The sequence below is a fragment of the Neolamprologus multifasciatus genome, chromosome 14 (assembly GCF_963576455.1).
Source record: "Neolamprologus multifasciatus chromosome 14, fNeoMul1.2, whole genome shotgun sequence".
Classification (NCBI taxonomy): Eukaryota; Metazoa; Chordata; class Actinopteri; order Cichliformes; family Cichlidae; genus Neolamprologus; species Neolamprologus multifasciatus.
In genome coordinates this window covers 39,571,702-39,585,024 of record NC_140452.1, presented here as the reverse complement: position 1 = coordinate 39,585,024, position 13,323 = coordinate 39,571,702, and the positions used below count along the sequence as shown (strand labels likewise).

Below are 13,323 nucleotides of genomic sequence, written 5' to 3'. Positions count from 1 at the left end.
GGCAAGGTGTATCATTACTGCTAAGAATCGGCTAAGCATCCATCATCGTCCTATTAGGGACCAGGTGGCCATTTTAAGTGGCTGTATATACTGTGAGGGGCGAGTAAGACTAGAAGGAAAAACTATATCAATCCAGTACATTTAACCCTTTTAGGGTTTTCCATCAGAGTATGTCGACTTTATCAATAGGCGCTGTTTTAACCCTTTAAAACCGGTCAGAGCGGGCACGCTCCGTTTTGCGCAACTACTTTTAAATCCCTGTAGAACTGCAACCACGTAAGCTAGCGCAATAATTTTTTTTGCATATGAAACCGGAGGAGTTGTACTTACATCTTATGCCATCAGCTTGTCCTATATATGTGTATATATATATATATGTCCACATATATCTTTGCAAAAACTGCATAAAAAGCACTTGCAGCAACAAAAACATAATATTCCAGAAACACGCTTTGCCGATCCGATCAGCTGTTCATAACACTTCCTAGGTTGGAATAGATGTCAGCACGAACTATCGATGTCCGCCATGACCTGCCCGAGACCGGAAGTGACATCATTTTCGCGGAAATGTAGTTTTTTACCATCAAGGCCTTATGAGCCTATACTGGTGTTTTTAAAAGTTATGTTTGACTTTATGACTTTCTGTGTTGTTTCTGGGATGCTTAGGACTCATATTGCACTGCTGGAAATAGTTTATTTTGATGCACATGCTGCTTTTTTGCAAATTTGCATTATAATATTTATTTTCGTTTTTCCTGCATTATATAAAAACTGGTGTATTTCAAAAATAAAACTATGAAGACACTCAAAATAAATTTCCTGTGGTGGGAAACTATTTTGTGCAACTTTTTTGTATTTACAGTTTTGAGGGATAAGCCTCTTAAATTTCTCTAACTAGAAATATATGTTAAAAAACAAAAACGATTTTAATTTTTTTGTAGTTTATTGCACTTTTTTGCAATTTATGTAGTTACTATGCACTTAATTCATACATATTATTAAAATCTAGGCTGTAATGGTTGTATTGATGTATAGCAACTTGAAATGCTCCCATAAATGGCTCTACAGCATGTAAAAATATAATATAAGCTCTGGCGGACTTGGTTCTATGGTAGGTCTTAAAGGTTTAAACAGGATCAAATGTTTGCTTATCCAAATGTGTTTAAAAAGTGAATAATGTCAGTGAGAGAGATTTATTTTTTCAAAGTGAATGGAATTATGATTTTATTTGTCTCTGAAGCTTTTGGAAACTGTAATGAAAATCACCGAATATGCTCTGAGCTACACAGAACTGTGCTCTATCCCTTAGGTATGTGCGTATTTTGGGTAATGTAGTCCATGCGATCCAGATCAAAACCAAGCTGTGCCAGCTGGTCGAGGTGATGATGGAGAGACGAGATGACCTGTCCTTCTGCCAGGAGATGAAGTTCAGGTCAGTAGAAGCAGCTACCAGTTAGGACACTGTTTGCTTGCACATCACTGAGGAAAAAAACACATGCATTTTAACGGAAGAAATTCAACACATCCTATTCACTTAGATTTTCTTCTTCCACTTATTTGATTCAGAGTTGGATGGGGGGGTTGAAGCTTTTCCCAGCTGTCACAGGGCAAAAGGCAGGGTACACTCTGGACAGGTCCCCAGGTATCACTGAGAGACAGACGACCATTGACGCTTACGTTGACACGTTTGGGCAATTTAGACTCGCAAATTAACATAACACTTTGAATATCTTCTGACTGTTTGGGGAAGCTAGACTACCCGAGAGAAGATGCAGACTTCACACAGAAAGGTCCCAGGTGGCCAATGGGTTTGAAACCGTCCATCACCAAGCCGCAATGCAATAGTGCAGCCCGCTGCCCCTCTGCTTGTTATTTACATAGAAACGTATTGCCCCTTTGGACATAATGGAATTTTTCACTCATGGTGTTTTGTAGGAACAAGATGGTGGAATATCTGACAGACTGGGTAATGGGAACCTCCAACCAAGCTGCCGATGATGACATCAAGTGCCTGACAAGGTGCATCTCTGTTAAATATATGCTATAAAACCATTGTATTGTCAAGAAATGATGAACTCCCTTCTCATTGTTTTCATATTTGTCTGTGTGTCTGTTTGTGTGCATGCATGCATGTGTAATGTGCGATGCTAAGGGACCTGGACCAAGCCAGTATGGAGGCTGTAGTATCACTGTTAGCTGGTCTTCCTTTGCAGCCAGAGGAGGGAGATGGAGTAGAGCTGATGGAGGCCAAATCTCAGCTCTTCTTGAAGTAAGAACACATCAACATTTCACCTTTTCTGTGGCATAAAAGACAGTACTTGATCATTAAGTACTTAATCAATCAGTGATATGGATGCTGACCACTCCCATATCATTTGAACCTGTACAAGGATTCAGCTATTTTGGGATACAATTATTTTTACACTAGAAACTATGTTATAACTCAAAACTCAATATATTAAACTCAAAAAAGATCTTCAGATGATGTACTTAGGACTGAAGCCTGTGGAAGTTACTAAAAGGAACACACACGCACACACACATATATATATCCGTAGCCACGGATACCGACTACGGAACGGAGCAGTTGTCAGCCACCTCCTGTACATGGATGACATCAAGCTGTATGCCAAGAGTGAACGAGACATCGATTCACTGATCCAAACTACCAGGATATACAGCAATGACATTGGAATGTCGTTCGGGCTGGAGAAGTGTAGTCGGATGGTAACAAAGAGAGGGAAGGTAGTCAGAACTGAGGGGATCGAGCTACCAGAAGGCAACATTGCAGACATAGAGGACAATTACAAGTACCTGGGGATCCCCTGCCCGTGATCAGGTACCCTGCTGGGGTAATAGGCTGGCCAAAGGAGGAGATAGAAGCCACTGACATCAAGACACGAAAGCTCCTTACCATGCATGGAGGGTTTCACCCCAAGTCCAGCACCCTGAGGCTGTACGCTAAGCGGAAGGAAGGGGGCCGGGGACTGGTGAGTGTCAGCACCACAGTCCAGGATGAGACAAAGAACATCCACAAATACATCACAAAGATGGCCCCAACTGACCGAGTGCTCAGTGAATACCTCAGGCAGCAGAAACCCAAGAAAGAGGAGGAAGGCGAGGAACCATCATGGAAGAACAGGCCCCTGCACGGTATGTACCACCGGCAGATAGAGGAGGTGGCTGATATCCAGAAATCCTACCAGTGGCTGGACAAAGCTGGACTGAAAGACAGCACAGAGGCTTAATCATGGCAGCACAAGAACAAGGTCTGAGTACAAGATCCATAGAGGCTGGGGTCTATCACACCAGGCAAGACCCCAGGTGCAGGCTGTGTAAAGAGACTGCATTTGTTGGTGCTAATGGTGGCTCCGCCAGTTATTAGGTTTAGGGGGCAATCACTTTTCACACAGGGCAATGTAGGTTTGGATTGTTTTTTCTTCCCCTCAACAAATGCCATCATTTAGAAAGTTTTTGTTTGTGTTTACCTGAATTATTGTGTAGTTAAATTTGTTTCATGATCTCAAACACTTAAGTGTTACAAAAAAATAATAATAGGAAATCAGGAAAACATTTTTTCACACCACTGTATGTGGACGGATCACTCTCTCCTTTATCGCTAGTAGTAATGGTAAATGAACTGGTTCTTATATATCTTTTCTACTCTATCTGAGCACTCAAAGCACTTTATACAAGTAATTCATTCACCCAATCACACAAGCACTTTTTCTAAACTGTTTAGTGCTTACTGTCTAACATTCACACACATTCACACTCCGATGAATGCATCGGAGAGCACCATGGGGTTAGTATCTTGCCCAAGGAGCTGAGCTACACCCACCCCAGTAAAAAATGTGGAACACTTCACGAATTTGCGTGAAGTGAATAGTGTGTTACAATGTCGGCTTTGAAGAAAGACATACCAAAAGGGAGCAGAAATGAGCAGAAGAGAATGGACAGGCAAAAATCCTCTAATGACCAAACATAAGACCAGAGAGACACATGTAGCCTTTTTAGTTGATCCATTTACTATTTGCTGAAGCCGCATTAGAAATTGTCGTGGTGGAACGATGGTTGTCAAGGAGCCGTTCCTTTTTTTCTTTTTTTTTTTCTTTTTGAGTGCAAGTGGGTTTCCTATGTCTGCTCCACACACGGGTCGCCTCACTGCTTGGAATGGCTTCAGTGGCCTCTCTAGGAGTGACCGGCCCTGTCTGGCACAGTGGCCGGTGAGCAACTGCTGCTCTCAAAAAAAAAATTAAGCCACCCTCCCGGATTCCCAGCAGCAGTCTGACTAAGGTGTGGTCTGCTCAAACATGAACATTAAGCAGTTTATTTACTCACATAATAGTAAGATGCAAGGAGCCGTTCTTAAGGAAGGGAAGAAAAGAGAAAAGGCTGAGATATCCAAAATTACATGAATCTTGAAAATCAGTGGCAACAGGTCTAATGAAGCCATTGATCCAGATTTGTTTTGTATCAAATTGTGGTTTATATGCATGGAGGACGTCAGAAGAAAGGTACAATAGTATCTACAGCTACATACAGTGGTTTCGAGCTGCATTTCAGCCAGTGGGATTTGGAGATCTTGATGCAAGATCTTTCAAGTGTCCTTCAAGAAGTGTGGACAACTGCTAAAAGAAATGACAAGAAAGCTTACCTAATAGAGTTCAGGCTGTTTTGAAGAATAAAGGTGACTTTACCAAATAAGTGTAGAACTGTACAAATTCAGTAACTGCCTTTAATCAGTGCACCTATTTCCCATTTTCCTCGCAAGAAATGGCGAGTGGCCCAAGAATCTTCCACATTACTATATATATGAGAATACAGGGATGTCTCCTTGATGTTGGGAATGGGGCTGAACACTGAGACAAACCTCTGTTCAGCCCACTGCTGCAGATTGCAGTGTCATTGATGCCTGATTTCAGACAGAATTATACAGTTTACAACGGACCACGTTTACTTTTCCGTTTTGGTTTTTCATTTGTTTTGTTTTTGCCAAATACTGTCACATTCAGTACACTTCCAGTAATGATTTTACAACTGGCTTTCTGAAATTTGTCACTGAAAATGTGAACCCCTGTGAAGGTATACAAATAAAAGATGCACAGTATAGTGAGACTATAGAAAACCCATCTTTTCTCATTTAGCTGTTGTTTTTGGTGGTGTGCAGGTACTTTACTCTGTTCATGAACCTGCTGAATGACTGCAGTGAGGTGGAGGATGAAGGCCAGGCAGTTGGGGGACGTAAGAGAGGAATGTCCCGACGTCTGGCATCCCTTCGACATTGCACCATCCTAGCAATGTCCAATCTACTCAATGCTAATGTGGACAGTGGTCTTATGCACTCAATTGGTAAGTAAGGAAATATATAAGGCAAAATGAATCTGTTGTGAGGAAGTCCAGTAGTTTATTTTAGTAAATTTACATTTTGGTTTCCTCTTTTTCAGGTCTCGGTTATCACAAAGATCTTCAGACTCGAGCCACATTTATGGAAGTGCTGACCAAGATCCTTCAACAGGGAACAGAGTTTGACACACTGGCTGAGACTGTGTTGGCTGACCGCTTTGAGAGGCTGGTAGAGCTGGTCACCATGATGGGAGACCAAGGAGAGCTGCCCATTGCCATGGCATTAGCTAATGTGGTTCCAGGGTCTCAATGGGTGTGTGGCTTTTTTTTGTTTTTGTTTTTAACAACGGATTTAAAATTGAATGTTGACATAATGTCGTAGGTAACATAATGCTACTACACATTTGCACAGACCTTTCAGAGGCTTTTATTAATGGGTGTGTTCATAATGTTGCTTTAATACAGTGAAAGTAAATGGTAAATGGTAAATGGACTGGTTCTTATATAGCGCTTTTCTACTCTGTCCGAGCACTCAAAGCGCTTTATACAGCTAATTCATTCACCCAATCACACCCATTCACACAAGCACTTCTAAGTTTAAGTGCTGAGTATCTAACATTCGTACACATTCATACTCCGATGGATGCATCGGAGAGCAACATGGGGTTAGTATCTTGCCCAAGGATATTTGGCATGCAGACTGGAGCAGACTGGGGATCGAACCACCGACCTTCTGGTTAGTGGCTGAGCCGCTCTGCCACCTGAGCTACAGCCACCCCGAAAGCCTATGTAATAGCTACTGTATGTGTTTTCAGGATGAACTAGCACGAGTCCTGGTGACACTGTTTGATTCCCGACACCTACTCTACCAACTCCTGTGGAATATGTTTTCTAAAGAGGTGGAGCTAGCTGACTCCATGCAAACCCTCTTCAGAGGAAATAGCCTGGCCAGCAAGATAATGACCTTCTGTTTCAAGGTAGAAACCCTGCCTGACTCTTCTTGTGAATTCTTTAGAAATGCTTCGTAACTGCCTCTTAGGACATGTTGTTTGCATGATTTAAGCTGTCATTCTTTCTTTTTTTCAGGTATACGGGGCAGCCTATCTACAGAAGTTACTGGAGCCTTTATTGAGAGGAGTCATCACAACCCCTGAACACATTAGCTTTGAGGTGGACCCCACCAGGTTAGTACCTCCATCTCTGCAGACAGCTTAGACTGAAAAACTGAAGCCCTTCTTTTTCTTAATGCCTTTTGAGAAATGGCCTAGGTAGCAGATGTTGGAGAAATTTAAGTGGTAGCAAAATTATAGCATGCACAAGGAGGAGCTTCCTCTGCAAGTCACTGGCAAATTTCTTCTCATACATTATGAATTTTGTGCTACCATAAACTGGCTTTTTTCCCGTTTGCCATAGTTTAGTCACTGGAACTGCTTCAAATAAAAAAACACAAACTATGTGTTGGATGCATGTGTCAGCTAAGTGCTGCCCACTATTTCTATATGGTCACAAGAACTGAAACTTTGTTTGTTTTTTTTGTCATCAGATTGGAACAAGGTGAGAACCTCGAAGAGAACCAGAGGAACCTGCTGCAAATCACTGAGCGCTTTTTTCAGGCCATCATTAGTTCATCAGGCGAATTTCCCCCACAGCTCCGCAGTGTCTGCCACTGTCTCTACCAGGTAGACCCCTCATTTTTTTCACTCCAACATGAGTCCACAGTTGCTCACTCAATTTGTCTGCTCTTGCCTGTGTGCACATAGTGTCACTTTAACATTTCAAGCTCCTACCTCTTCACTCTAAGGCCGCCTGATGCCGCTTGATTCACTGCTTCTACATAACATGAATCAGTGCACAACTATACAGAACTTTAAACTGCCTGACTCATAAGTTAGGACCTTTCAAAGATCCTTTAAAGCTTGAGATTTGGTGGAACACGTTGCAGATGATTCTAGTGCAGAGCCTGTTTTTTTTGTTGTTGTTTTTTTTGTTTTTTAAGGTTTTGCCATCTTGACATCTAACAGGATCACTAGTCATTATTTTCAATTAAAAGCAAGGTTATCTGAAAACTTTATACAGTTTATGTTGGTCACAGTCTTTTCCTTTTTCATCTTGACCTGAGATATTTTTTGATTCTCTTGATTTAAACTGAACTAAAACTGGTAATTTCTTTTCTATTAATCAGTTAACTTGCTTGTGCTAGACGTAATTGGCAGTGTGCACTACTGCCAAGTACAAGCTAGCAGAACCAGCGAGTTCTCTATGTGCTGCAGTTCAAACACACAGTGCCTGTGACCATGATAGCTGGATGTAATTTGTCCATTAAAAATATTCTGCATTTGACTGAACTATGAATTCCTACCTCAGTGGGAAAGTGGCTGCAAATGCAGTTTGTGTGTGCAAGCATAGCAAGTATTAATCGCACACATGAATCCATGTGATATTCCACATTAAAACACTATGGTCTGCAGGATTGTTGATACAGTCAAGCCCATACTTTTTCATAACCCTGGCAAGTTTTGACTTAGTTATTTTTATTCAATCAGCAAGTTTTTTTTTAGGTTTTTCTTTTAGGTTTTTTTTTTTTTTTTTACCAGAAATGACACAAACGTCTCCCAAAAGATAATAAGATGATGTACAAGATGCATCATTTTGGAGGGAAAAAAAAATCTCATCTTTTATTTACATTTGAGCAAAAAGTGTCACGTCCAAAATTATTCATACCCCACGCAACAATCAATAGAAAGACCTCGATTACAGCAATCAAACTCTTCCTATAATTGCAGACCAGCTTTTTGCGTGTCTCCAAAGGTATTTTTGTCCATTCATCTTTAGCAATGAGCTCCAACTCTTTCAGGTTGTAGAGTCTTCTTGCCATCACCCTGATCTTTAGCTCCCGCCACAGATTTTCATTTGGTTTCAAGTGAGGAGTCTGGCTGGGCCACTTCAAAACGTTAATGTTTTTGTCTGCTAACCATTTCTTCACCGCTTTTGCTGTGTGTTTTGGGTCATTGTTGTGCTGAAATGTCCACTGGTGCCCAAGGCCAAGTTTCTCTGCAGACTGCCTGATGTTATTGTTGAGAATCTTCTTGTATTGCTCTTTTCTCATGGTGCCATTTACTGTGATTAGGTTCCCTGGTCTATTGGCTGAAACATAGCCCCAAAGCATTAGGTTCCCACCACCATGTTTGACAGAGGGGATGGTGTTCTTAGCAAAAGGTTTCTCCTTTTTTGCTTTTGTTTTGTTTTTTATGCCAAATGAAGGAAACATCATTGTGTCCAAACAATTCAATTTGTTTTTCATCCGATTGTAACACAGAAGACCAGAACTCTGCTTCTTTGTCCAGATGAGCATTTCCAAAGGCCAAGCAGGCTTTTGTGTGCCTTCTTTGGAGATGTGGCGTCTTCCTTGGTCTGCATTACTGGAACATAGCACTGTCCAGTTTCCGTTGGATTCTCTGCCTTGAGACATTGCCACTAGTAGAGCACAGATTCACCAGTATGGTCTTGGTGGTGATCCTTGAAATTCTATTTCACACCTCTCACCATCCTCCTGGCCAGCACAGGTGTTACTTCCAACCACGTCCTCTGAGATGTTCCACACTGCGGAACATCTTGTATGTTTTTTAATAACACTGGAACTTGAAAACCTTTAGATATAACCTTGGCTGTATCCCAATTCAGGGTCTGCAGCCTTAAAGGCCGCATTTTAAGGCCGATTACGTCACAGCGACGCAACGAAGGCTGTCCCAATTCGAAGGCTGCTCGAAATGCGGCCCTCAAATGCGTCCTTCATTTCCCTGAATTTTAAGGATGTGGCGGTGTAGACTTTGTGGCCCAACATATCCCAGAATGCATAGCGCGACGGTGGGTGTGGATAATTTTGCCGAAAAAAAACGGCGGATGAGGGGCGCCCGAAGAGTAAACTTTAAGTAAGTACTGAATATTATGTCACTTATTTGTGTACAAATGTTTAATAACGAAGAACATTAAAACATTACTGTTGGCCACATGTCGGCAAAGTTATGTGACATTAGTGACGTTTGTACTAACTTGGTTTTAAAGCCTTTACTTTAAAATATACGACGTTCAATAGCTGAGCTTAATCTTACAGAGAATGATCAAAGCTCATGTAGAAACAAACAAACAAATAAACAAAAGATTTTCTCCTTCATTTCTGTCAAACAAAGCTGTATGAAACGTTTCCAGCTGTTAGTATCATGGTTGCTCGGCAACCTGGGCAGCGCAACGGAGGCTAGACCGTCCCATTTCACAAGCCTCGCACTTTCGGCCTTAGCGGTCTTTGAGTACGCGGCCCTTGAGGATCGTTGAGGCTGCGTACTTTAAGGCTGCAGACCCTGAATTGGGATACAGCCCTTGTAGCCCTTTCCTGACTTGTGAGCAGCCGCAATGTGCAGCTGCAGGTCCTCACTGAGCTCCTTTGTCTTAGTCATGACTGTCCACAAGCCAACTGCAAAGAGCTGCTGTTTTTCACCTGTTAAGTTGATTAAAACACCTGTTCTCAATGAATCAGGGTAATTAGAATGCTGTAGAACATCTTGGACTGTTTGGAATGGTATAGAACTTCAGATTGACTGTGACAGTTTGTGATGGGTATGAATAATTTTGGACATTACACTTTTTGCTCAAATGTAAAAAAGAGCTCAGAAATATTTTTTCCCCACTATGATGCCTCTTTTACATCCTCTTATTGTCTTTGGGAAACACCTGTGTAATTAATTAATGAATAAAAGTAACGTCAAGTCAAAATTTGCCATGAATAATTATGAGCTTGACTGTATTTACACAATGCATTCATCTTTGTGTGACAAAATTGTTACCATGAACATCCACTCAGAAATTGGAGAGCTAAAAAAATCTTTGAATATAAACACTAAAACTTGCTACTCCTGGTGCCATCAATTGCATGCACTAAATGAAGAGAGATTATAACCACTGAGCATCCATGATACAGGCTCCTCAGAGCTATGTTGTAGTTCAAATTACTGAACACCTCTGAAATTATTTAAAATTCCCCTGAGCAGGAGTAATATTGTAGTGAGGGCAGTTGGGGTTGTTAACTAGAAAGCATACAGATAAAATAAAACATAAAAGTAGAGAACACATGATGGTAAAAACTAGTAAAAGCAGTGTGTGGCCTAGGAAAAACAAGTTAAGTTGGTAGAAGCCAGACTTACTTTTTTTGAGTAAAACTGAGTGAAATTTCTCCCGAACTACTTTTTCAGTAACTCCAGATTTGAGTGCATTTAAAAAACCAAAAAACAAACCCAAAAACTGTGATCACACCTTTTTCATTGTCATGATCTAAGTTAACATTTGATTCTTTTTGTTTGATCGAATCACTGTAAAAGAAAATCTTTTGCACACTCCTACACTTCCTCTGTCTTTATTTTATCAGCGCTTTCAATGAAACAAAGATTCTTTTGGGAGATTTTTTGCCATCATTTATTTTTTCCGGCGTCTGACCAGAATGCCTTGTGGGCGCCTCCTGGGTGAGGTTTTCTGGGCATGTCTCCCCAGGAGAAGGCCCTGAGGCAGACCAAGTTTAAATCCAGGACACGGAGGCGAGATTACATCTCGCTGTCTTGGAACGCCTTGCTGTCCCATGAAAGATCTGGAGATATGTTATAATTAGGTTGAGAGAGAGGGGTCAAAATTACATTCAGAAAATCAAAGTCTTGAAGGCAGATAAACTTGCTGGCTTTGCAGTTCATGGTAGTACCTTAACTTTACAGCCTCATGAGCCTCTTGTCCCCAGGAAAGTATTTACAAATCATCTCAGCAGTAAACCTGCTTTACCCGTACATGAGCTCGACTGTTTAAGCTGAGCAGTTATTTTGAATAAACAGCAGTTATTTTGAATAAGCTACTTTCATACAGTAAACTGGACTGGGTATCAGGGATGAGTAGCATAATGGAATTTAGATTCATGAATATTATTTTTAGTACCATCAAAACTAATTTTATCTTATTAAACTGACTCAGGAGTGTCATATTAACTTGGCAGAATATAACAGAGTTAAATCTGTTTTTGTTTTGTTTTTTAAATTGATGATACAAATATTGTGATAGGTGCAGTGTTCGTGACAATAAAGCTACATCAAAAGTGGAACATGCATCCGACCGTTGTTGCCAAGAATTCTACCACTGTACAAATACAGCCACTTAAAGTGGCTACCTCATCCCTGACAGGACCATGATGGGATTCTGACTGATTGCTGGCTAGTGGGTGACTGTAATCATCCCCCACCTGTGACGTGGCTGATGCAACCATGAGTAGCAATACCCCTAAGCGGCAGTTAAGAAAACCAGTGGTAATCTCTAGTGTATCCACCAGGTGGAGCAGTGTTGAGGCACATTTATTTACAGGCTTGGGATCCATGAAGAAGCTTGTGTGCAAGAATATTATTTGTCTGGATTTAATTTTCTTTTAAATTGTATCTCTTTATTAGATTACATTGAAATGAATGAATGAATGAAAAACTGTTTACTAGAAAGAGTTTAGGTAATTTTAAGTATAAATTACCAAAACCTTGTTTAACAATGGTTAAACTAAGTTTTTATAATTTTAATAGCTGAAGAGATTTACAACCAAAGCTATCAAAGAATGTGAAGTGGTGAAATTCAAATCAGTTTTATTTATACATTTTATTTATACATTTATTATTTCTTCAAAACAGTGGCCTTTATATCATAAGGTAGAAACCCTACAATAATACAGAGAAAATCATCTGAAGCTAACTATTCAGGTCAGTTTTTGTTTTTTGTTTTTGAAGAAAGTGCCATCTCTTGGTGACTGTGATATTGAGTAAAAGGGGCGTGTTTTTAGTAGAGAAGAGAAATGCCCTAAGGTCAACAGTCAGTCGGCTGACCTCTGGCTAAAAGCGGCAGTTTTGAGTGGCTGTATCTGTATGTCCTTATAGTGCGGCATCTAAAGGAATATTATATTATAATATTGTAATATTATAAGCCATACATCAAAAGATAATGCTACATTTTTAAAGGGCTGAAATTTGGCTTTAAAATCATTTTTAATCCAATTTTTATACTTTCTTTCATTGTAACTCAATATGAACTTCAACTGCTATAAAAAGGGGTCAAGCAAAGGCACTTCAACAAGTTAATCACATTCTTCAGTAATGAGTCATACTTTAACTGCTCCTTAACCGTGTGGTATCTTCAATTCCACATTATATTTAAGACAATGAGAATAAGAAGGAAAAAACCCTAAAAAAGTGATATGAAACAAGGTTTCATATCATTAAAACTTAGTGAAACCTTAGATTTCGTAAAGTTTGCATTAAAGTGCGTGCCAGAGACATTTCATTCACATTTGCCTGATTCATTTAAATATTCTTTTTCTAGAGGTGAAACTCTTGCAAGTATGTACGGTGTAAGGCCAACTGCAAAAATACTCCTGTTCCGACTTTCAGTCACAAAACTGACACTGTGCCTCTTTATTGAATCCAGCATATTTTAATGTGAAAAGAAGGCTTTTGGCTGCCACAGATGTTAGTCTGGCCCTAAATGTTCCTTCTTCTTTAAAATACCAACCTTTGCAATGAAGGGTTATTTTTCGCAGCCTGTTCTTGTTTATTTGAAATCAGTAAAACAGAAAAGTAAGATGTTTGTTTTGTAGTCTATCTTTTGCATATCATAGTTTCACGGCGAAAGCGGATCGTTGAATGAAACAGATGAACCGGAATTGGTTTGTCAAAATGCTGCAACTTCAGTGGTGTGGAACTGGTTTAGCTTTCGTCCGTCAGATACACACCAAAGCAGATTTTTTATTAGCGCAAGCAAGCGCACCATCATTATTACCGTTATTACCGAGCTGATTTTATTTGGTACACAGCGCTCAAAAATCTGTCAAAAAATGTTTTAGTGCAGCTTTGCTTAAGTACGAAAGCCGCACCGCTCGAAAGCCGAGCATTACGGCTACCGTCGTCAGGAGTCACA

General features: G+C 40.3%; 1 protein-coding gene across 4 annotated transcripts in view; it reads left to right on the top strand.

The window, feature by feature from the left end:
* Positions 1 to 13,323, top strand: part of nf1a (neurofibromin 1a) — a 116,904-nt gene that overhangs the window by 44,148 nt on the left and 59,433 nt on the right. For all 4 annotated transcript variants that reach the window (XM_085130731.1, XM_085130730.1, XM_085130732.1 and 1 more), the window contains exons 22-29: positions 1,310 to 1,432; positions 1,936 to 2,019; positions 2,153 to 2,269; positions 5,171 to 5,352; positions 5,448 to 5,659; positions 6,162 to 6,323; positions 6,433 to 6,530; positions 6,890 to 7,025. In XM_085130731.1, coding sequence (XP_084986857.1) covers positions 1,310 to 1,432; positions 1,936 to 2,019; positions 2,153 to 2,269; positions 5,171 to 5,352; positions 5,448 to 5,659; positions 6,162 to 6,323; positions 6,433 to 6,530; positions 6,890 to 7,025 — 1,114 coding nt within the window. The remainder of the gene's footprint in view (positions 1 to 1,309; positions 1,433 to 1,935; positions 2,020 to 2,152; positions 2,270 to 5,170; positions 5,353 to 5,447; positions 5,660 to 6,161; positions 6,324 to 6,432; positions 6,531 to 6,889; positions 7,026 to 13,323) is intronic.